Genomic DNA, 25,273 nt, shown 5'->3' on the forward strand with positions numbered 1-25,273 from the left:
TGGAGCAGAGTTTGTTATGCACGTGGAGAACCTCAATGAATTTATTAAGCAGGATCAAAACCCAGGCTGTCTGGGTGAAGCGGTCCAGGGCACCGTGCAGTTCACCTATCAGATAAAGATCTACTAGCTCTTCAAATGTTGCTCTACCAGTTTGGACATGGGTGAGTGACCAGTTCCAACAGGAGGGAAAGCAAGAGAGAGTCACCAAACCAAATAATTTTAAACAAAGACATATTTTTTTCTTTTTCCAACACAATATACCTCATAGTAAAATATTTAATACTTGTAGATTTGGAGGTTGAAGGGATTCAATGCAGAAGGTAGGGAGGAAGGGTACGGACCAGAGAGCCAGCACTGAATGCTTATCTTAGAAGACGTGTGAGAATGTGAGAAGGAGAAAGCAGTTTGGGCTGCCCGGCCTTGTGTGCTTCCCTGTGTTGGCAGCACGTGGCATCTGACAGTGTTTCAATGTGGGGCTCCAATGATAGAAATGAGCCAACTCTCTCTTGACTTTGGCAGTTTTGCCACCAACAGTAAATTGGACCTTTTTAATAGGAGGAAACTGGAAGGTTTATCATCGAACAGTATTAAGTAGAGGGATCAAGAGATTTCCAGGCCTCGGGGTACCTCATTAGTAACTGGCTTTTTTCATTCCCATGTCTCCCCTCTACCAGGTCCCTGAGATAACAGGATAAAAACAGAAGGGTGGCCACATTTCTCCTGTGCCTGCTCCGCCTTCTCTCTGAAGTCACCAGGTGGCTCTTTTTTTTTTTTTTTTTTTTTTTTTTTAATGGGTGTTAAACACAGTTCCTGAAGCATTGGGATCGTTTCATTGTTTGGTGATGGAAACCGCAATACTGTGTTTTGAAAACGGTTTCCTTTTTCTTAGCCTCTTCCTGCAAAGTGCTATCAGCCCAGTCAGCTTGCCCAGGGGGTTGGGCTTCGGAAGGCCAGGCCCCTTTTCTCCACCCCTCACCCCAGAGCCCTTGATTTCCACAGATTTCCACCAGGCAACCTAAGGGCATCTACTGACCCTTCACTCTGCATTGTGTTCCTGCGTGTGGAAGCCCCATACCTCTCACCTCCTCTGCCTGCAGGGATGCCAAAGGGTTCGCAGTCTTCGAACTGTAACAGCAGAGCCACCAGAAAGTCCTACGAAAACGGCAGTGACCTTCTGGAGCTGCCAAGACTTTAAATAGGATTTGGGATTTAATGCTATATATTTTTAAAGGAAAGAAATAAGAATTGCTAGGTGGTGAGGTTTGTTTTTTTTTTTTTTTTTTTTTTTTAATGCATGTCTTTTAGCTAACTTAGAATCTACTTCCCTTTACTTTTTTTTCTTTTTTTTTAACCCAGGAGAGAGAAAACTTTGAAAAAGAGGAAAAAAAAAAAAAAAAAAAAGACTAGGGATCAGGCTAAATAAGGAAGGCATAAGTTAGGTGCAGTCAGACTAAAAGTCTGGACTGAAAAGAAGCCCTGCTGTGGAAAAGGAACAAAAAAATAGGAGGGCAAAAAAGGGGCTTGAAAAATTATGTTACCTGTCATGGTGTTGTATGAATTACAGCCTGAAAACTCCAGGAACCTTCTCATTCTAAATTCTCAGGCCCAGGGCAAAAAGGTCCTTTTGCTAATAAAGACATGCGAGCCCCCCGCAGCAGCATGCGTGGGGACTTCTCCTTAAGCCACTGTCTTGGACACGGGGAGATTCTTCCGGCCCCAGCCCACCTCTTGAGGGAAAGTTTCTGTTTAGACAGCTTGTCTTAAAACCACAGTGAGTTCTTCTTGTTCTGCTTGGGCCACCCTGTAAATACTTCAGTTGGCCTATTATTTTAAAAGGAAGAATAAGAAGCTTATATTTTCATCTCCTCCTACCCATCTCTGTATCCTGTGCCAACCTGCCCTGAGCACCACAGGCTTCTCTGTGGGACCCTGTGCTTCCTGCTCTCCCCCAGGGATGGAGAGCAACCCGTGGTCATACTCCAAGGCCAATGAGAGGCGTCTGACCTTCAGTTTAATTCTGGAGGTGACATCTCATCTTAGCTCTCCTCCCCTCCCCCACACCCCCTTCAGGAGGAGCGGATGCTCAGTCACAAAAGAGGATGGAGCTGGAGGCGGAGAATTCTCACAGGTGATGTGGGCAGCCTCCACAAGTGATGCTGGAAACAGCACTTGACTGTATCCCGCCCCACTTCAAGCGGGTCTCTCAAAGCAAAAATGACCTACATTCCCGTGGGGGGGGGGACCTATTTGGCTCTTAAGTTATTTCCTGTCCCAGGTCTTTCATTGGCACACCAGTGAAGAATCTGGGATTTCCAAGCAAACCTCCAGTGCTTTCAGTCTGCAGGTCTCTTGCGGCCCAGTCCTCCCTGACCCCGGGCCCTTCTGCCTTCCAGAGGGACCACCAGGGGAAGGCAGCTTTTGATCACACATGGTTGTCTGAGCCGGCGTTGTTACCAGAAAGCTGGGCTCCAGCCTCCCAAGCAGTAAAGGTAGGGGTAGTAAGGGTAGGTGTGATGCATGGCGATGAGGGAGGCCCGAGAGAAGCCTTCCTCCTTCAGAGCCGGCAAGGAGGGGTGCTTCTCCAGGTCCCCCAGGTCCGAGGTGAGCTGCTTCCGCTTGGTTTTATAGCGTCTATTTTGGAACCATATTTTCACTTGGGTCTCCGTGAGCTTGAGGTTCTTGGCCAGATGAGCCCTTTCGGGGGCCGACAGATACTTCTGGTGGCTGAACTTCCTCTCTAACTCTATGACCTGAGTGTGGGAGAAGGCGGCCCGGGAGCGCTTCTGCGGCTGCTTGGGGGTTGGGGGCAGGCTCGGCAAGGCGCCTGGAGTGTTTTCACAGTCCAGCAGATAAGTCTCAAGGTGCCTATCTGGAAAGGAGAGCGGAGAGGCAGGGATGGGAAGGAAAACGTTACATGTTAGCAGGGAAGAGAATAGAATTCAATCCACCCTTATCTCTTCTGGTGAGTGAACAAACAGCCCACTGTCAGTTTGGATACATTGCACTTTTTTCACAGGACTCAGGAACTCTATGAGTGGGGCATGAGTGTCAACTTAGACCATGTATTCATTTTCCAGGAGTCATCAAGACCCCAAGGTAGGAGAGGTTAGTGGTAGAACTTCCTGCCACATTGTCCAGTAGAATTAAATAGGGATTCTGGATCCATGTGTTGAGGAGAGGAGGGAGAAGGGAGGCAGGGCAGGCTCTGAGAAATAAGATACCTGGAAAAGCAGGCCCCAGAGGCATCTGGTGTTAATGCCCTGGTGGCAAGAGAGGGCTTCCGTGGTAGAGAGTTCATTCACTTGCTCTAAACCCCCCCCCCCACTTCTTAAATGAGCCATTAGGATGCCTTGTAAGAAGGCAGTCAATTGAATGGTAATGATACATAGACTTATTGTGGTGATCACTTTGTAGTGTATATAAATATCAAATATTATGTTGCGCACCTGAAACTAATATAATGTTATGTACCAATTTTAACTACCCAAAAAAAAAAAAAAAAAAGAAAGAAAGAAAGAAAAGAAAGTCTACTGCAAATGTTCCGACGGTGTTACATGTCCTCAAGACCAGAGGGGCTCCTAAATTTACTGTTTTATTGCCCATGGGACTGGGAAGCAAAGGGAGTCTTTGCAGGTCAAATCCTAGTTTATTAATATTAATAAGTTACTGTCAGTAACTTGTTATTGTAACTGCCAAGAGGTAACATGAGGCTAGCGTCGATTGTGGGTCCCGCGGTGGCTGGGAGCGGTGTGGGGGTTTTCCACCTGGGACCCTGGGGCACGGTGGGCGCTGTGTTGTGCGCTCACCCTTGAGCCTGGGTCTCCTAGCGGCGCAGGGAGCACCTTGCCCGGCGAGTCAAGCCCATGTCTAAATCCTGCGCCGCCCAGACGCTGGGGTTCAGGATTAATTTCCCAGGCGCGCCCGCAGCGGAGGCGGTGAGGTCTCTTTGCCTGTCGCCACCGGCTCCCGCATCTCTGCAGCAGAGATCCAGGAGGTCCGCCTAGCACACGCTCTCATGCGGTGTAGCCCGCGGGCCGGCTGCCCTTCCTGTGGGACCCACCCCGGCCCAGACCGGCCTCCCCAACCTCGCTAGCTTACCTGGCTCGGTCTCTGCCGGCGGCTCGGCCTCCCTCCGCGCGGCGCGGGGCCGGGCGCTCCTATGGTCCTCAGGCGCCCCGGCGCTGCCTCTTCCTCCCTTGGGCTCCGGCTCAGGGTCTCGCCTCTGGTCTGGCTGGCGCCGGGGCTGCGGCGGTGGCTGCGGCTGCGGGCTGCCCGCTTGGCCTCCGCACTGCTCCGTGCGGTCCCGTAGGATGTCCTGGATGAGGAAGGAGGTAAGCGGCTTGGACTGGATGGGTGGTGCGGCGCGGGGGCTGCAGCCTGCCGTCCCCCCCTCCCCCGGCCGTAGCTCGGGAGCCCGGAGCATCCTGGCGGCTCAGCACCCGCGCCTGAGCAGAGGCCCGGGCATCTGCGCCCAGGCTGCGCCGGCTGCGGCCGCACCACTTTCACTTTCCGCGGCCCGGGTGCACTTATAACCCGGGGGGGGGGGGGGGCGCCGCGCCGCCTTCCCATTGGCCGTACTCCCGAACCCCGCCGCTGATTGGTCGCTGGGCCCTCCAGGTGAGGGGAAAAGGGGAGTCTAGCACTGTCTCGGCCTGGTCTTCCAGAGAGATTCCTTTCCACTTTCGTTCTTCTCCTGAATCCGATCTCGCCTCCCTCCCCGCTACGTCGTTTTCTCAGGCTGGAAGAGAAAACCAAAGCGAGTCTCCTCTTGCCCCAACCCACAAAATAAGTTTCGCTGTTTCTGGAGAATCATGATGCAGCAGAGAAACACTCCATTTAGCTCTTAGAGGACTGTTAAAGTCCCTTTACTCACGAAAAGAAATAGTTGAGGCAGTTAACACCATCCCACTTCACAGATAAGAATTCTGGGTGCCCAGTGACAGGGAGACATTGATAGCAAAGCTGAACCTACTAAATCTAAGGCTTTTGAAAAGACATGACAGCTAAGTGCAGCATCTGGCCCCAGGTTGCCTTCTATACTGGACTTTATTGGGGCAATTGATGAAAGTGGAATAGGACGATGACAAAGTATTGAATCAGTGCTAACATTATTGAAGTTGCTAACAACACTGTGACTGCGTAAAAGAATATTCTTAGGAAATAAACGCTAAAGTATGTAAGGGCAAAGTCCCACAATTTGTGTAACTTGCCCTCAGTTGGTTCAGAAACAAAGATATAGATGGGCAGATAGATCCTATATGATGAAGTGAAGGGGTTAAAATATTAATTGGTGAATTTAAAAAAGAGTATACCAGTGTTCTTTTGAACTATTTTTATTTCTCTGTACATCCTAGTCTAAGACACCTTTCATTTGATTGGAAACCTTTCAAAAAGTTGGTATGTTGTGCGTTTGGGGTGGGAGTAAAGTTACTGTGGATAAAGCAACAGCTAAAGAGAACCACCCTGTGCAATGGGAAATTTTTCACCAAAAATGGTTTTCTTCTCTCATTTTTTTTTTGTAAAAAATTCTAACTTTTTCTTTTGAAATAGTTATAAATTCCCAGGAAGCTGCAAAATCCATACCCTTAGCTTCCCCCAGTGATGACATATTATATATAACTTTGGTATAATGTAAAACCCTGGAAATTGGCATTAATATGCACCATTAACTAGGCTACAGACCTTATTTTATTTTCACCATTTAAAAGCTTGCATTCAGGTGTATGTGTGTGTAGCCCTATGCAATTTTATCACATGAATAGATCCTTATAAAGCCACAATCAAGATACAGAATTGTTCCATCACCACAAAAGAACTCTCTGTGCTATCTCTTTGTATTTGTGTACCCAAATCCCTTCTCTCCATTGCAGCTCCCTGGTAACCACTAATCTGATCTCCATTTCTATAATTTTACTATCTGGAGAATGTTATGTAAATAGACTCAAACATCATATAGTATGTAACCTTGTGAAATTGTTGGGTTTTTTTTTTCTTTATCCTCTGAGTATAATGATCCTGAGGCCACTCAGATTGTTGGATGTATTAGTAGTGAATACTTTTTTTAAAAAATTGTTGAATCCTGTTCCACTGTATGGCTCTACCAAGTTTGCTAACCATCCAGCCACTGAGGGACAAGTGGTCTGTTTCCAGTTTTGTTTGTTTTATTTTAGTGGGTTTTTTTTTTTTCTATTTTGAATGAAAATGCTGTGGACATTTATGTACAGGTTTTTGTGTGAACATAAATTTTCATTTATCTGGGATAAATGTCCAAGATGCAATTGCTGGGTTGTATGACAATTATACGTTTGCCTTTGTAAAACAAAACAAAACTTGCCACACTATCTTCCAGAGTGGTTGTACCATTTGTCGATTTCTACCAGCAATGTATGAGAGGTCTAGTTTCTCCACAGCCTCATCAGCATTTGGAGTTATTATTTTTTATTTTAGCCATTCTAAGAGGTGTGTAGTGATAGCTCATTACGGTTTTAATTTTTTTTTTTTTTTTTTGTCTTTTTGCTATTTCTTGGGCCGCTCCCACGGCATATGGAGGTTCCCAGGCTAGGGTCTAATCGGAGCTGTAGCCACCGGCCTACGCCAGAGCCACAGCAACGCGGGATCCGAGCCGCGTCTGCAACCTACACCACAGCTCATGGCAATGCCGGATCGTCAACCCACTGAGCAAGGGCAGGGACTGAACCCGCAACCTCATGGTTCCTAGTCGGATTCGTTAACCACTGTGCCACGACGGGAACTCCCACGGTTTTAATTTTTAACTTGCGTTTCCCAAGTGGCTAGTGATGTTAAACACCTTTTCATGTAGCTCTTTGCCATTGACATATCCTCTTTGGTGAAATATTTGTTCAGTTCTTTTTGTGCATGTTATAATTTGATGGGGGGGTGCTGTTGAGTTTCGATAGCTTTTTCAATATATTCTATGTATAAACTTTTGCTGAATATGTGGTTTGCAAATATTTTCTCCTAGTCTGTAGCTTGTCTGTTTGTTTTTTAAACAGGATATTTCACAATACAAAAAAAAATTTAATTTTGGTGGATTTTCGTCTTACAGATCTTGTTCTTGGTGTTATGCCTGTGAACGCTTTGTTTATTTTGAAGTACTGAGGATGCTCTCCTGTGTTATCTTCTGAAAGTTTTATATTTTACCTTTAAATCCATGATCCATTTGAATTAATGTTTGCATAAGGTGTGAGGTTTAGATTGAATGGCCTCTTTTCATTTAAAAAATTTGTAGCTGGGTGGCATTTCAGATCAGTGGAGAGAAATATGAATTATTTAATAACTAGTACTAGTAGTATTTCAAAAAAATACTGTTCTATTCTTATAACAAAAGAAATCCCAGAGGCTCAAAGATTTAAAACATAAACAGGCATATGGGGAAAAATTTAACCACACTCATTATTAGAGACATGCAAATCAAAACCACATTTAGATACCTTCTTTCCACCTATCAGTTGACAGTGGTTAGCAAGATGGATAATGTCTAGCATTGGTGGGAGTGTGAGAAAGAGTTTCTCCCAGTAAAACTGGGCACATCTTCACAACAGCCAAGACATGAAACAACCTAAATGTCCATCGACGGATGGATTAGAAGATGTAGTACATATAGACAATAGAATACTACTCATCCATAAAAAAGGACAAAACAATGCCATGTGCAGCAACATGAATGCCACTAGAGATTGTCATATTGAGGGAAGTAAGTCAGAAAGAGAAAGACAAATTCCATATGACATCACTTATATGTGGAATCTAAAATATGGTGCAAATGATCCTATCTACAAAACAGAAGCGGATCATGGACAGGCGAGCAGACTTGTGGTTGCCAGGGGACCGGGGGTGGGGGGGGGGGAGAAGGATGGATGGGGAGTTTGATGTTGGTAGAGGTAAACTATTACATTTGTCACAGATAAGCAATGGGGTCCTACTGTACAGTGCAGGGAACTATGTCCAGTCTCTTGAGGTAGAGCGTGATGGAAGATGGTTTGAGAAAAGAAATGTACATATATATTTGTGACTGGATCACTCTGCTGGACAGCAGAAATTGACACAACACTATAAATCGACTATACCCTGATAAAATAAAATATCATTGTTGCTTACAAAAAAAAAAAACTGGGCATATTCTTTGACACAGATATTCCATGCTTATGATTTACCCTAGAAATCTACAAATACACGACACACTGAACTGCGAACACAGCCTCAATTCGGTCAGAGAGTGATTCAAGTTGCAAAAAAAAAGTTACAAAATGAACTCATTATGTAAAAAAAATAGTTAGGGTTACCTAGAGAATATTTTACTTATGAGCAATTTAACATATAAACAAACCTGGAAGGATATAAATATCTCAATAGAGCAGTTACCTCTGGTTGATGACACAGGGAAGAAGAGAGCAGAATAGGGGGCATTTCCTTGTACTAATTGTAATTCTAAAAATTAAAAGTTAAGATTCACCCATTTAAGCTGCATAGACATGGCAAGGAGGGGAGAACAAGCTGAGCTTGGGTTCCCTTGTTCCACCACCTCCTCCTTAGACACCAGGTGTCCCTTCAGAATGGGGACACAGCCCCAGCACTTCCCCTGACGTTGCTTCATAGTCTTTCCTTTGGTGTTTGGCATTTTGGGTGTTTGTGTGGCTGAGACCTCTTAGTTTATTAGACTCTGATCTTCCTGAGCAGGGACTGTGTCATCCTCATATTTACACCATCCCTAATACAGTTATTTCTTGACATACAGAGGCGCTCAATACATGTTTGCTTGTGTATGTCCAGCTTAGGTACTATAGGCATCTCACTGGCTGGCAACATGACCCAGAAGATACCACAGGGTCCTAAGGCACATTGCAGCATAAGGTCTCTTCTCCCCTCCCTGCCATGTCTATGCACCTTAAACTGGGTGAAAGTGACAGGAATACAAAGACACAAAGGGCTGTCCTAGGCCTCTTTAGGTGGAGTAGAATTCCAGAAAAGAAGAAGATGCCACACCTCCAAATCCCTATATTGCAATGCCTGCAAATGACAAGGGGGAGTTAAGTTGTAGATGGAGTTTGAATTGCTAACCAGCTGACCTTGAGAAGGGAAAGTTATTCTGAATCATCCAGGTGGGCCCTATGTAATCACAGGGCCTTTATAGTAAAAGAACCAGGCAAGAGAGTCAAAGTCAGAGATGGAGAGTGACATCAAGAAGGTAGAGTGATGGAAGGTGAGAAAGACTCAAATGGCCTTTGCTGGCATCGAAACAGAAGGTGGAGGAGTGGGCAGGTGAGCCAGGGGATATGGGAAGCTTCTGGGAGCTGGAAAAGACAAGAAGTGGATTCTCCCTAAACCCTCTGGAAGGAACGCAGCTCTGCCAACATCTTGATTTTACCCCAAGGAGACCCATGTTGGATATCTGACCTCTAGGAATTAATTCAGGGGCATTTATAAAAGGACGCAGAAATGATAACAAAAGGATTACCATATCTGTCTTCATATGAAATTTGGGTCTTTTTTTTTATTTGAAATATACATTTAGATCCATACTCCCATTCCTTCATTAAAACTTTCTTCTCTGTATATTTTCTTCCAGTCTTCAGCCATATTCATTGTAGGATATGTGTAATTTTATATCCTGTTTTTCCTTCCAATTTCATGTTTTATCATAAGCACTTATATATTGTTCCATTACATATTAAATTTAATTAATTATTAGGGCTGCACCTGTGGCGTATGGAAGTTCCCAGGCTAAGGGTCAATGCCACAGCCACAGCAACACCAGATCTGAGTTGTGTCTGCACCTACACTGCAGCTCATGGCAATGCTGGATCCTTAACCCACTGAGCGGGGCCGTGGATCAAACCCAGGTCCTCATGGATACTATTCGAGTTCATTACCGCTGAGCCACAGTGGGACTCTAACATTTATATATTGTTCCATTACGTATTTTAGAAGTTTTCTAGATCCAAAGGCGTTTTAGAGCTAGAAGGGACCTGGGGAGCGTCTAATAAAATTTCTTGATTTCTCTAGGAAAGAACCTGAGACTTCCCCCATCGTCCTTACAAGTTCAGTGATATTGGTATTCAGAGCTGCCCCCCGCCCCCATTATCTCTCTGAGCTGCATTGGAACATTAAATGCTTTTCATTTTTTATTTTCTGTATCTTACAAGAAGAGTCGTGCGTGTTTCCCCATCCTGGTGTCCTCTCTGCAGTAAAACTAAAGACTTTTTAAGCCCACGGGGATAAATCATTGTTTGAAAGCAGCTTCAGGGAGTTCAGGGTGTCTTAGAATCTAGAGCATCTGGGGAGCTGGGGCAGATTTGGTTTTTTCTGGAAGGAGAAGAGTGGCTAATAAAGTAGCTGTGGCTGTGGGACCTTGAGCAAGTTACCTAACCTTCCTGAGTAGGCCATAGTTTCCTCATGCAAAATGGGTGCAAAACCAGCATCCCCTCAAGATTATTAGAAAGAATGATAAGACCTTTCACCATAAAGAACCTCAGCACCTGCCATGCACAGAGGGCCCGGGAATGGTTCGTCTCCGTTAGTAGTCTTAGATTCTAGCCCCACCTGTGCAACAAATGAAATTTGCTTTTCCCAGGCGCACCTCATGCTTCCCAAACAAATAGGAGCTCTGAATCTAGACATCCCTAATAAAACTGGGGCGGGGGGCAGGGGGAAGGGGAAGGAGAGCATGGTGGATGAACCAACATACTTGAGGTGTCTGCATCGTGAAAAGCCACACCCCAACTCTCCATCCCAGTTTTCCAAAGCCTCCCCCACAGGCTCCCAGTTCCCTCCCTTCCTTCCTCCCTGACATTGTCCCCTGGCCTTACTGTTTCTGTCATGGTCCCCACTCTTGTCCTGCCCAGTCCCATCTTCAGGCCTCTGTGCTGGCTGTGTGTGCATTTATGGCTCTTGTTTATCTTCACCAGTTCAGTTTCCACCCAAAGACTTTGGAGAGCTGTCCAGCTTCCATCGATGGCTCTGCTGCTCCTTTGGGCATCTAATCCTCGATTGTCTTGGAGTATTTCATCATTTTCTGCTTCTCTGTTGTGTGGTTGACCTTATTGAAGGTCAGGGCTGTGTCTCAGCTCTCTCTGTCCTGCACTAGGAGAGGGGAGAGAAAACTGACACGTGTTGAATGCCCACTCTGGACTGGCTCTCTATGGACACTCAATGTGCCCTACAGACCACTGGAGACCATTTTTGACAGATAGGAAGGTGGAAGTTTTGAGATGAAGGTAACAGGCCCAGGTTCTCACAGCTCACCCTGGTTGTTTGGTTCTAAAGGCAGTGCCTTCCGCACCACGCCGGGCACTAGGCACACAGCCAGTGTTCATCGGACACCCATCCTCAGGTTTCCGTGGTGTCTCCCATGGCAATTACAGAGTCCCTGCCGGAGTCTGCCCTATTTCCTTGCTTCTCTCTCTTCTCCCACAGGAGCATGACAGGCAGAGACACCAGAAAAAGGGACGAGAGGATGATGACACCACCCTCCACAAGGTTAGCCTGGATCAGAGGCACTGCCCCCTGGAGTGGTTCAGAGGCATTACCTCCCCACTGATACTCTCATCATCTGCATTTTTCCATGAGGCATTTGGGTTGAGATGATCTTCATGTGTTGATGGGAAAATGCCATGGGAATTTGGTGACACATCAGGCTACCCTCAGTTACATGATGGCATGAATTTGCCAGGCTTTTGTTTACCAACTGGTGGTTGGCAGAGTGCACAGCCGAGGGATGTGAGGCACGTGGCATGAGAGAGGAGGGTGAGGAGACCAGCCCAGAGCCCAGGAAAACTAGTCCAGAGGGAAGGGATAGTAGGGGACAGGTCTGGATGGCTGGACCTGTGCTTCTCAGCTTTTGAGGTGCATACAGATTCCCCAGGGTCTTTTTGTTTTTTTGCTTTTTACGGCCACACCCATGGCATATGGAAGTTCCCAGGGTAGGGGTCGAATCAGAACAGCAGCTGCTGGCCTACACCACAGCCGCATACCACAGGGTTCATAACCCGTTGAGCTACAAGGGAAACTACCCCCACCACACACACACACACGCACCAGGGCTCCACACTGGTCTTGTTACAGGCAGATTCTGTTCAATAGGCCTGGGTCTGAGAGGCTGATGTCTGATAAGCTTACAAGGTGCCACAGCAGCTGGTTCAAGGACCCTCCCCTCTGCCTGCCACCACCAGTAGTGATGAGCTGAGGGCTCGGGGCAACTCTGGGAGACAGTGGACACTGTGAGGATGGTGTGGACGTCACTGCAGCCCCACGTGACCTACTCCATTTTTTCCAGGGTCTTCTAACCTCACATGTGCCCGAGCCTTGGCTCTCACTCTGAAACCCAGTCATGTTTCGAATACCATACTGGCCAAAAGCCCTCTCTGTCCCTCCGTCCCAAGACCCTTTCAGAAGGTCTCTTCCTCCAACTCTGTACCCATTTATGCCAGCTTTCCCTCCCGTCTTTTCTGTCGTGGCAAAAGAGACTAGGGTTTTGGGAAAGCTTGGTAGCAGACAGTGACTCAACCTCATTCTGCCCCCATCTGTGCTTATCGCCCGAGCAAAGCCATTGGAAAGATTTATTTGGCAAGAGGAACCCAAGAGTATTTTGCTAACAGAGCCCCCAATCACCTCCTCTCTGCCCCCTCTGTGCCGGCCTATTTCTGGCAAGCCCTGGGCTGGGGCGGGGGAGGGGGGGCAATCTGCAGAAGTTTCCATGTGCTCTAACTGGGTGGCCTCCATCCCTCCCCCGCCACCCCACCCCAGCCTGGTCTGCTCATCAGCTTAGCAGAGCCCTCATGGGCAGACACTCTGGGGGCTGTTTGTCTAGGGAAGAAGGCTCTGACCTTCTCACAGCACTCCGGCAGCCAGAAGTAATTTGAGATGAACTCTCCCCCTCCCAGCTCTCAGCGCCCCCCTCCCCATAAAACCGGGCAGGCCAGAGATCCCTCCCCAAATGATAGCATCTGAGGAGGGAGCAGGCAGATTTCTGGGGATGGGAGTGAGGGTTCCACGTTCTCCTGAGGTGAGGGGCTGGGGGCTAAGACTCTGCTTGGCTCTCCTGAGGATTCTACTCACCCTCCAAGCCCCCCACCCCAATCCGGGCCCCGTTTCTAGGCAGGGACTGGGGACACGAGAGGCTCTCCCACAAAGAAAACTGCCTTCTTCCAGAACTACTGACTAGGGCTTCTCTGACAGACACTTTTCTGAAACTCCGTTAGGACACATAGCCTCAGACCCCTGAGAAAGAAGTAAGTCACCCAGCCAGGGGTTCGTATTTGGCCTGACGCAAGTCCTGCCCAACGCAGGCCAGACCATGCTGGTGTTTTTACAGTTCACAAGGGAAATGGCCACCCAGCATGGGGAGGCCCTTCTAGACCACCCTGAAGCACCCTGCAGCCTGAAACGCAAGGCTTTCATCCCCTTCATATATTTATCCAGGTTCTGAAGGGGCTGGGGGAGGGGAGGGAGGGGCGATAGAGAATGCTCTGGAAGGCATGGAGACAGGGATGCTAGAGAGGGAATGCTCAGAACCCGGAGGCATGTGCCATTCCTAGTTAAAACTCGCAGAATCGGGTGTTGAGAGGCCTGAGGCATCATTTTTAAAATTTATTTATTTATTTATTTTTCTTTTTAGGGCTGCACCTGCAGCATGTGGAAGTTCCCAGGTTGGGGGTCAAATTGGACCTGTAGCTGCTGGCTTAACGCCACAGCCACAGCCACGCCAGAGCCGAGCCGCATCTGCAACCTACATCACAGGTCACAGCAGTGCTGGATACTGAACCCACCAGGGATCGAACCCGCATGCTCACAGACACTATGTTGGGTTCTTAACCTGCTGAACCACAGTAGGAACTGCCTGAGGCATCATTTTAGCAGTGAGGAAACTGAGGTTCGGAGAATCTAAACAACTCCCTCAAAATCACATGTTAGTGACCAAGTCAGAATTTTAACCCATGTCCGTTTTATTTCTATCTCTAAAAACATGATTTCAATCACAAAATATCTTAAACAGTCAAAAACATGCAGAGATAATTGCCATCATTTAATTTATGGCATGTATTTTTTTTTAAAGACATAAGTTGTTGCAAGCACAGTTGAAGTCCCTTGCCAGTGTTTTATTTCTAGGACATGCCAATGGGCATGGCAAGGCCTTCAAAAAAAACCAAACCAAACTGCAAACTGAACAAAAATCTGTTCATGGAACCTCTTGGCAGAGCCAGCAGGTAGCTGATTGATAAGTAGAAAAACTGATGAGTCAAATCAAGCATGACCCTGCTCCCTGCCCCACCCCCACCCCCACCCCTGCCCAGAGACCTCTGGACAGAATGGACTCCAGCCAGAGAGGCAGGGGAAGGGCAGCAGCGGGTGAGGAATGGGGTGTCCAGCGGATTCCAGCCTAGCCAGGTGTCTAAGAAACATCGGTGGGGGCCCCTCTTTGCTGAGCTCGGCTCAAGGTCCCTGAGAAACTAGCCCCATGGTCATGGTGGGCCCAGCACATTCCTGATGGCTGTTTCCCTCAAACAGGGATAGAAGCCATGCGTGCCATCTGAATTCTGAGCAGGAGAAAAAAATGTGGAAAGAGTGGCCGGGGATGAGGGACGCTAGCAAGGGAGAGGAAGGAAGCCAGGTGAGATCCCTGATCTTTTTTTTTTTTTTTTTGTCTTTTGTCTTTTTAGGGCCGCACCCATGGCATATGGAGGTTCCCAGGCTAGGGGTCGAATTGGAGCTGTAGCAGCCGGCCTATGCCACAGCCACAGCAACATCAGATCCAAGCTGCATCTGCGACCTACACCAAGCTCACGGCAATGCCAGATCCTTAACCCACTGAGTGAGGCCAGGGATCGAACCTACAACCTCAAGGTTCCTGGTCAGATTCATTTCCGCTGAGCCACGATGGGAACTCCAGATTCCTGATCTTGATGGACAGATTTGCCTGCCCTCTCCAGTGAGGGCACAGCCAGGAAGCTGGCCCATTCAACGTCCAGCCGTTTTAAGGCAACCTAGCATTTCATGGGGACCACATGAAATCCATCTTTCTACACCAAAGAAATTCAGTGATACAGAAATCCTTGGCCTGGCAGTAAAACAATAGTAGCTAAAACTTACCTGACATTTGAAGTGTATTGTTCCAAATACTTTTCTTTTCTTTCCCCATGGCATGTAAATGTTCCCAAGCCAGGGGTTAAACCTGCCTCACAGCTGTGACTCGAGCCACAGCAGTGGCGATGCCGGATCCTTAACCCACCGAGCTACCAGGAAACTCCTCCAAGTACTTTTCTTATACTAACTCTTCTTATACTAATATTTCTTATGTTAACAGCCCTCTGAATAGATACCATTCTGTCCCCACTTTACAGAAGGAGAAAGCAAGGCACAGAGGAGTTGACTGACTTTGCAGTAATCCCTCCGCTAACCGGTGCCAAAGCCAAGATGCTCACCAGGCAGACTGGCCGCAGATCTTCTTAGTGGCAGGACCATTTTCAGATGAAATTTTACATGGATACTGAATCTATGACAGACAGAGGTGAATCTGTAGCCACTGAGCACACACTGTAGCCACCCTCCCCTCCACATACACCCAGATCCATCTGTCCCAGTGTCGTTCTGGGGGCTCGTACGGTGTTTCAGAAGCTGGTTTGAAAACCACTAGACAGAAGTTCCCATCGTGGCACAGCGGAAATGAATCTGACTAGGAACCTTGAGGTTGCAGGTTTGATCCCTGGCCTTGCTCAATGGGTTAACGATCCGGCGTTGCCATGAGCTGTGGTGTAGGTCGCAGAAGAGGCTTGGATCCTGCGTTGCTGTGGCTATGGTGTAGACCGGCGGCTACAGCTCCGATTCGACCCCTAGCCTGGGAACCTCCGTATGTTGGGGGAGCGGCCCTAGGAAATGCAAAAAGACAAAAAAAAAAAAAAAAAAGATGGGCAGCTTCAGGATGGAAGGCTTCACGGAGGAGGTGAACCTTTAGAGGGACACATGGAGAGGATTGGAGTAGGTGGAGCAGAGGAAGAAGGGTCTGCCTGGTAAGAGTAGCAGCCTCGTCCACCACCTGGAGGGGCTCATACCCACAGGCTGCTAAGGGGCTATGGACACTTTGGAGAAGAGAGAGGTGATATCTTCAAATCTGTGTTTAAGGAAGGAAGACAGTGCTGGTGGCAATGATGACAGATTGCCCGAAGGGGATCGGGACGCCAGATCCGAGGCTGACACGTGACGGTGAGAGTGAGGGCCCATGTGGTAGATATTACAAAGGACAAAGGAACAGCAGGTGTGGGTTCTACAGGGTGGGGTTTGGGCCCAAGAGGCTGAGTTTAAATCCCAGCTCTGCCACTTTCAAGGTGCAGATTCTTAGCTTCTCCTGCCCTAAGTTACCTCCTCTGACAAGTGGGAGTGATAACTGTGGGTGTCCAGACCAAGGAGAGCTCTAGTCTGCGTGTTTCCAATGGCCCGGTGGGTCATGTTGCTGTCCCCATCAGGACAGAGGGAGGAGGCTGCAGGCCAGGCCTCTCACCAGCTCATCCGGGAAAGCCTTCGTCAACAGTTGCATCACCTGACCTTGAAGCTGAGAGTGCTCAAGAAGCAATAAGGAGTGTGTGCGGAGTCCCCTTCTGCCTGGACGTTGGGTAAGTGCTGGAGAGGCTGCCTCTGGAGACCGCCCTTAACTTTTGGGGCTCAGAGTTGAGGGGAGAGGCTGAGAGGGGAGAGAAGCAGGCATCTCTGAAGCAGAGTCTTCTTCTCTGGGTGGCGTGGAATGGAAGCAAGTCGTGGTCTGTGTGCTTCCTCCCCACCAATTGTACAAAACAAAAGCTACAGAGGGTCGGCAGAGGATGGCAGTAGACCTGGAGACTGGCATCGCTGCCTCAGGGTGTGTCCACCTGCCCCTGGGGACAGTGAGTGTGTACATGGCACGGCCGGTAGTTATGGGCTGGTGTTTTCACACATCAACCTCTAAAACTGTGATCTTCCTGGCGGGAGCTGTATTCGTCTTGTCCTCTTCTGGTCCCTCACTGTCACTGCCCAACTGCTATTGCTCGAAGCCTGGGGGCAAGCCTACAGCTGCATCACAGCCTGGGCTCCCCGCCATCCCCGCCCCCACTGCCCCTCCTGGGAGCCTTCGCGCTGCTCTGCAGGTAAGGCTACTTTTGGGTCAGGAGGCTATGACTCTATGAGGTGGGAGACCACAAAAGCCCCAAAGTCATACTGCCTTGTTTCTTCACCCCTAGGATAAGAGATGCAGCTATTGAATGGCCACGATTAACAGGAGTCCATGAAAGAATGGCATGCGAGGTCTGTGGTCTGCAAGGACTCTGATAACAGACAGAATCTCCTTCAAGAGAGAGGTTGTATAACATGAAGGTGGCACTTGTGGTGGGTCTTCCGCCACAAAGGTGTCTCTACTGCCCCTGTTTTCCATTTTTGCCTCAGAGATGATAATGTGACCCTCGGAGACGGAATGAAATGGTGCGAAGTGATACCCATGGGGGGCCGGGGGGAATCAGTCTCTTCAGGTCCATGGAGTTATAGACAGATGGAAACACCTCCTGACACCGTGGTTGAGGCCCAGGAAGAGAGGATGTCCACACAACCCACTGCCCTGCCACTCCCCCCTCCCCGCAGACCCGCTCTATCAAGACGATGCATTTGTAGATACAAGCAGGGGAATTGCCCTGGGGCTTCTTTGGCTGAGGATGACCTTCCAAATCTCTCCCATACGTGTTTTCTTGCCTGATGCTCACCAGGCCCTGTGATGAAGAGGAACTGGCTTGATTGTTCACCCTGGAGTTGGACAGAAAATGCTTTTTTGTCTCTGATTTTGCAGCTGTAGGGATGTGATTCTGAGCTTGCGAGAGGCTGTGTGTTTGGCCGTGGTTTTAGCCAGCCAGAGAGAATGAAGCTGACCAGGCAGAGGAAAACAGAGATGAGAGGCAGGATGGGGTGGGGGCTGAATGAGCCCTGGTCCTGGTGGTTTTCAGCCCGCCTCACCGCAAGCCTTCCTGCCACTCAGCTCTGTGGGACAAGACGTTGCCTTGTCTTTTTTTTTTTTTTTTTTTTTTTTTTTTTTTGCTTATGCTAGTGTGAGTCGGGTCCTTGTCACTTACAACCCAGACAGTCACAGCTAACCACTGATTGATCCAGCTGTATTTTACACAAGATGATGTTGACGCCAGGAGAGGTGAAGTAACTCGCCCTCCATGGCTGAACTGGTCAGTGGCAGAACTAAAGCCAGAACCCAGTAGATTTAATTAATTAATGCTCAAGGGAATCTTCAACCCAGGAACAGTTAGGAACCTCTGCTCAGAGTCAAGGGCAGTTCCATGTGAAGAGCCAAACAGATCAGCTTCCTTTTGGGATGTTTGACACAACAGCCCAGAGAGAAAGTGAAAAGGAAGGCAAGGGTGCAGGCTAATCCATGATACTTGCTTTACCAGCCCTTCAGAGTTAGCATGCCGCACCCAGACAGGTGTATTTTAGATACACAGGTTCACTGGGCAGTTGTACACAGGATCATGGGTTTACATTCAGACCCTAACTTAGAAGCTGTATGACCTTGGGTAAGCCCCTCACTTCCCCTGGTTTCCTCAGCTATGTGAGAATCATACTTCCTTATATGACAATCAAATGAGATAGTATTTATGGAGAACATCTATATCCCGGAAAACAACCCATGGATCTTGTAGCTATAAGCATCTTGTTGTTTTCATAATGCTGTTAATGCTTGTCACACTGAAACCATGGCCAGCTGGTATCCATGGAGCCCTCAATCCTTTGATGCATTGCCTCTTTCTGTCCACTCCCAACTGTCAATAGCAGACTGGAAGACAAAGGGGTTGACCTGCAAAAGAATTCTGAAACGTTGCTCAAAGCCAAAAGCATGGGCATTGAGTGGAGGCCCAAGGAATTTGGAGAATTCCCCTTTTCCCCACCGTGGGAAACTGGAGGCAAGGGTGTCCCCTGGTGGGCAGTTTAAGTGCTGCAATCAGAGGCCAAGGGTTACCCCCAGTGGCCTGTTATCTTCAATGCAAATACCCTGGGGTTATGTGCAGGGTTTTATGTAGGTAATACGTTCACAGGACTGATTCTGAAGGCAGTGGTTCTGAATGCAGAGAACAGGCCCCTTGGGAGTCTCTGTGGTCTCCTACATCCCAAACATCTGACTGTGTTCCTTGGACCTTTTTCCTCTGATGACTTTCTCTGAGGTTGGGATAGAAATATTGGGATCCGAAAGAAGCACAGCCCGTCAGAGGGCCTGTGTTGGATGCTGTGGCACTAGCGAGTATAGCTTATGTTTAGCTAGTTTACTAACAGTAGGAGGCAGCAGCCCGAAGGGGAGGGGGACGGAGTGGGATGGACCAGGGGTCTGGGGTTAATAGATGCAAACTATTGCATTTGGAATGGATGGGCAATGAGAGCCTGCTGTATAGCACTGGGAACTATCTCCAGTCACTTGTGATGGAACATGATGGAGGGTAATGTGAGAAAAAAATATATGTATATATGTATGACTGGGTCACTTTGCTGTACTGTAGATATTGACAGCACACTGTAAATCAACTGTAATGGAAAAAATAAAAATCATAAAAAAAAGCAGCAGCCTGTAATGTGTATGAAACGGCAACAGAACATCATGGAAAGTAAACAAACTTCTTCGGAGGCTCATCTACCTCTGTCTTTAGTGATGGCCATTTTGGACAAGGTTCTTAATCACTCTCAGCCTCAGTTGCCTAATTTGGGAGCCTGCTGGACTCCTTAGACCCTAGAATTTGGAGAGTCCTTATGGCGATTAAGTGATAGAATGGATGTCAAACATCAAGCATTCAACATGGTCTTAATACGCATTTTAATTAATTATTTTAATAAATACTCTTTTTCTCTGCCTACTGACTAGGCACATCTTCAAACTCGTCTCCCGCTGATCCTCTAGTGTTTCTTCATAACCACCCCATTATATAAATATTTATAGAGCACCCCTTACCTGCCCTCAGTTGCTGGGCATGGGAAACGGAGGGGTTAAAGGAAAACTAACAAGATGCGCTGAGGAGATGGAGCAAGCAGAACTTTTAAACCCTCCTAGTGGAAATGCAGGCTCATACAATTACTTTGGATAAATAGCAGGATCTACCAAACCTGGCCACATGCCTCATAACTCAGATGGCAGCTCTGATTTGATCCCAAGCCCAGGAACTGCCATATGTGGCAGGTGCAGCCGTAAAAAGGAAAAAAAAGGGGGGGATCTGTGTTTTGAAAGTGTCTTCATCAAGGAATAGACAACAGTTTGGGTTTTTTTGTTTTCTTTTTTTTTTTTTTTTCATCCTATAGCTGCATGAGAAATGACCTGAAGAGAAGAGAGTGGAGGCAGGGAGACCAATTGGACGGTAATTGCACACGGTCAATTGAGAGATGATGACTTGAGTGTAGACAGCAGTGGCAGGAAAACAAAACAGGGCAGGTAGGGGAGAGGAGAGAATGAAAGAAGACAATGGAGTGTCATTCTGGGTCACAAGAGAGGAATATGGAAAGTGGAGTCGGATGGGCAGGTGGAAAGTGGAGAGGGGTGGGATCAGTTTTGTTTTGTTTATTTTATTTTATTTCATTTCATTTTAGTCTTTTTAGAGCTGCACCTGTGGCATGTGGAGGTTCCCAGGCTAAGGGCTGAAGCAGAGCTGCAGCTACTGGCCTATGCCACAGCCACAGCAACGCCAGATCCAAGCTGCGTCTTCGACCTACACCACGGCTCATGGCAGTGCTGGATCCTTAACCCACTGAGCGAAGCCAAGGACCGAACCCACATCCTCATGGATAATAGTCAGGTTAGTTACCGCTGAGCCACAAGGGGAACTCCCTGGGTTGGGTTTTAGATTGAGGTGTCTGGGAAACATTCAAATGGAGACATCCAAGAAGTTCTGGGCAATTTGGATCTGGAATTCAGGATAGAGGTTGGAGCTGGAGCTGTAGTTTAGGAGTTTCTTGCATAGAAATGGTAGTTAAGCCAGCAGGGTCAATGTCACAGTGGGGCTTGCGGCAAGGGCAGAGTCGAACACCATGACCGGGGACACGTCTAGACTGCTGCCTTCAGTGCCATTGTACAGAGTCCTTGGATCCCATGAACTTTGGCTCCATATTCCTCTCTAAATCCTTCCTTGCAGATTCCCTCCCCCCATCCAAGTGTATCCATCCTTCTAAGGGGCTTGTCTCAAGCTCCTTCTCTTTGATGGTCCCTTCCCGGATTACATTGGCTTGATTTATTTCTCCTCCAAATATTTACTATCCTTGTTTCAGGCAGTCTTCTGATTACCTTCTTCTGTCCTCTACGAGTGATTCAGCTGCTACAACACAGGTCAAAATAACAGTGGCATAAATGAGACAAATGCTGATTTTTCTCTCATACAATAGATGGGGTGTAAGCAGATCCAATTTAAGAAGGAGTTCCCATTGTGGCTCAGTGATTAACAAATCCGACTAGGAACCATGAGGTTTTGGGTTTGATCCCTGGCCTCACTCAGTGGGTTAAGAATCTGGCTTTGCCATGAGCTGTGGTGCAGGTCGCAGATGTGGCTCAGATCCTGCCTTGCTATGGCTCTGGCGTAGGCTGGCTGCTACAGCGCCGATTCGACCTAGCTTTCTTCCATTTACTGCTCTGTCATAATTTAAGATACCTGCTACCGCTCCCACCGTGTCGTCTGTATTTCAGCCAGGAGCAGGAAAGAAAGGAAGTGGAGGGAAGGAGTCTCTTCCATGTAAGATTATGTCCTAGAAGTTGCACACATCATATCATAACTTAGTTACCTGGCCACTCCTAGCTGCAAAGGACTCTGAGAAATATAATCTTTAGCTGGAAGGTTGTGTGCTTAACTGAAATTCTGGGATTCTATAACTAAAGAAGAAAGGGGAAAACAGATGTTAGATGACAGCTGGAAGTCTCTACAGCATGTTCAATTAACCGAAGGATTTATATGTTTATATCACACCATTTCTAGTTTTCTCTGTAGCATATTTGGCTGTATAGGTATTTGCCTTCCCCACAGTTTTATAATCTTAAAGATGAGGACTCTGTGTTTTGCATCCTTGAGTCCATCTAATCTTATATATATTTTTAAAAATAATACCGGTCTTAATGTTCTCCCACAACGTTCAACCTAATCTTTCTTAATACTTGCTAATTAAGTTAAATTGATCTAGCACAGGTAACTATGCAATATTCTATGATAAGCTATGTGGGAAGGAATCTGAAAAAGAATGAATGTATGTACACGTATAACTGAATCGCTTTGTTGTATAGCAGAAATTATCACAACATTGTAAGTCTACTATCCTTCAATAAAACTTTCAAAATGAAAGACAAGTAAATCAACCCACAGGAGAATAGCTAGAAGAAGAAAGCAGGAATTCTTGTCACCGTGGGCGTAACCGCTGGCTGACAGAAGTTCTTAGGGCCCCTGGTGTCAGGGCTCAGTTAACCCCTGCCAGGAGTCAGATCTTCATCCACACATAGGAGGACTTTCTTCCAGTGGGTCTAACTACCAGGGAGTCAGATCAGAGCCCAAGAGACTTTGTGGGGCCATGAAAGGAAGCCAGACAGCAACCATTCACTCATTTGGTCAATCAACAAACAGTACTGAGCCCCTTCTCCATCACAGGCACAGGGTGTGGGGTTGGAGGCAGACGTGAGGCTGATTGTTCAGAGGGGACAGCAGACACAGAGAGTAAATGCATTATGATGGGGAGGTCCAGGCTGCTCTAGGAGCAGGTCCCTGGCCCATAGGGAACTTCCAAGGGAGGCACTAAAGTGTCCAGAGGACAGGAAACCAGGGCCTTCAAAAGAAAGGTTCATCTTTCCTCCACTGAAGTCCTAACTTCAGATTCCAATTTCCTGGGCCCCAGGGCTTCAGGCAATTAAGCTGGGCTGGTGACAGGAGGAAGCGGGGGCCACCGAAGCTCAGATGGGAAGGAAGCAGGTTTGACTGAGACCAGCTTATAAGGACAGCCCCATAGGGACTAAGTCAGAAGCTCTCTGAGGTCTGTGGCCGGGCTGCTGGCCTATCTGCTTTCCTTGCGGTGGAATCTGGACTGTGTCAGTAAGACCACATCCTTCTCTGGGGCTGAGGGTGGGAGGACCTGTCTGAGTCTAAATAGAGAGCCAGGAGAATGGCAGAGGGACTCCCCACGAAGCTGGATCCCCCAGGGTTGGGGGTGGAACTGAGAGGAAACAGCTCCTCCCTGAATTCTCTCCACTGCCATGAGCTGGCCACTGGAAGCACGAATCAGCTTGTCTGGAGGTACAGAGCTGGAGGAAAATGTAGACAAAAGTGGGGAAGGGGGTGCCAAAGCCAGTGAATTGACATATGCTGTTTGCTCATAAGTGCCCGAAAATGCAGTTACAGCTCTTCTGTCCACCTCCCGCTCTCTTGGGCAGCCTGCTTCCTATTTATCCCCTCTTAACGCTTTCCAAAAGGTTCCCTCCCTGCTTCTGCAATTCTCCCCCTCCAGAAAGAAACAGTGTCACTCAGTGGTCACGGGTTATGACCACTGAGTGGCTATGTGTAAGGACTTGAACTCCCTCCTGTGTCTTCAGTGAAACTAACGCATGACCAGGCTACAGAGGGTCTGGGATCTAGTCCCAATTCTGTCACTAGCTTACAACATGCTGTCACCTTTCTGGCCTCGGACTCTTCCCCTGCAAATGGGAACAGTGACATGCTGTGCCTCAGAGGGAGGTAGTGAGGACACAATGAAATGGTACAAAAGGGAGAAGGCTGTTGTTATATAAATAGAAATCTGTCTGAGGGGAGTTCCTGTTGTGGCTCAGTGGGTTAAGAACCTGACTAGTATCCATGAGGATGCAGGTTCGATCCCTGGCCTTGCTCAGTGGGTTAAGGATCCGGTGTTGCTGTGAGCTGTGATGTAGGTCATGCAGCCTGGATCTGGCGGTGCCATGGCCGTGGTGTAGGCTGAGGGCAATGGCTCGGATTCTACCCCTAGCCTGGGAACTTCCACATGCCATAGGTTTGGCCCTAAAAAGACCCCCACACACAAAAGAAATATGTCGGAGGATAGAGCTTTGCTCTGCAAGGCCTAACAATTCCTAGAAGCTAGGACAAACTCCCGCTAGAGAACACGGCAGCCATACCTATGAGAAAAGGTACCACTAGCAGCATTCTGTCTTCTAGGGCCTAGCTGGAAACTACCTGCATTTTCAATAAATACATACATTGAGGTACATAGGTTCAATGGGATGCGATGTAGCAATGCGACTGAGCAAACTTAAGCTCCATCCAACTGCATGGATAAATCTCATAAACATCAAGTTGAAAAAAAAGAAACAAGTCACTGGAGAATACGTATGAGCCCTATAATACTGTTTATGTAACATCTACAATCAGGCAACATTAAACCGTATTGTTGAGGGTTGTGTCCACATGGGTAAATTCATAAGGGGAAGCGTGTCAATTATTATCATAAAAAGCAGAATAGCCAGAATCTCCTTCCAGGAAGGAAGGAGAGAAGGGCTTTGCATTCTTGGAGGGATGTCAGGAGAAGGTCTGCCGGGGAGTCAGTACCCCTGTTTCTTACCTTGAGAAGGGGTTACCTCTGTGTTCACTTTACAATTATTCTTTAAATTAGGCATGATGTGTTTGATGTAGGCTTCAAACGCATTGTGATATATGATCTATCCTACAATTAAAAAAATTAATAAAGGCATCTGAAATCAGAGAGCCATCTCAAACAGAATAGTCTCATCAAAATTAGATTAGAAATCCACCTTTATAAATAAAGATGCTGAAGCCCAGAGAGGTTACAAGACTTGCTTAAGGTCACATGGTGTATCACTGGTTGAACTGGGGTAGCATGAAGTCCATCAACTCCTAACTCTGGTCCTCCACCACCTTCCATGTCCCTGAGGAGGCCTCTTTCTGGCATGGTTGGGGGGGAGAGGGTCGGGGTGCAAATTTTATGACTGGGAGTTCCCTGGTTTTGTGCAAAAGAAAAAAAAAAAAGGCAAGTTAGTGGGTTGATACAATGACAAGCTGGCATAAACTTTGAGGGTTGTAAGCATTTTTTGAATGGAATTTTTAAAGATTTAAATATGTCCCCTCAAGGTGTTAGCTTCATGCTGACAAAAATACAAAAAAAGAAAAAAAAAATCAGAAATCTCTGACAACCCTGCGCTCTGGGCTTCGACTTGTGCTCCATCTGATTTGCAGATAGTATCAGAGGAAGTGGGCTGGAAGGGGCAGGGAGGGTGGGGGTGGTAGTGTGGGGGGAGGAAGGAGAGGGA

General features: G+C 47.5%; 1 protein-coding gene across 1 annotated transcript; it reads right to left on the reverse strand.

Annotated features, from left to right (window-relative positions):
• NKX3-1 (NK3 homeobox 1) lies at positions 763-4,503 on the reverse strand. The gene is made up of 2 exons (XM_003483391.4): positions 4,099-4,503; positions 763-2,869 (listed from the first exon to the last, which is right to left on the reverse strand). The coding sequence occupies exons 1-2, from the start codon at positions 4,421-4,423 to the stop codon at positions 2,451-2,453; spliced, it is 744 nt and encodes a 247-aa protein (XP_003483439.1). The 5' UTR covers positions 4,424-4,503; the 3' UTR covers positions 763-2,450.

Source organism: Sus scrofa, chromosome 14, assembly GCF_000003025.6.
Source record: "Sus scrofa isolate TJ Tabasco breed Duroc chromosome 14, Sscrofa11.1, whole genome shotgun sequence".
NCBI lineage: Eukaryota > Metazoa > Chordata > Mammalia > Artiodactyla > Suidae > Sus > Sus scrofa.

What these genes read in the sequence shown, in the direction of transcription:
- NKX3-1 (XM_003483391.4), bottom strand. Translation starts at nt 4,423, where the DNA reads ATGCTCCGGGCTCCCGAGCTACGGCCGGGGGAGGGGGGGACGGCAGGC. An exon ending in GCCGGCAGAGACCGAGCCAG is followed by an intron (nt 2,870 to 4,098) that starts GTAAGCTAGCGA and finishes TCTCCTTTCCAG; the next exon opens with ATAGGCACCTTGAGACTTAT.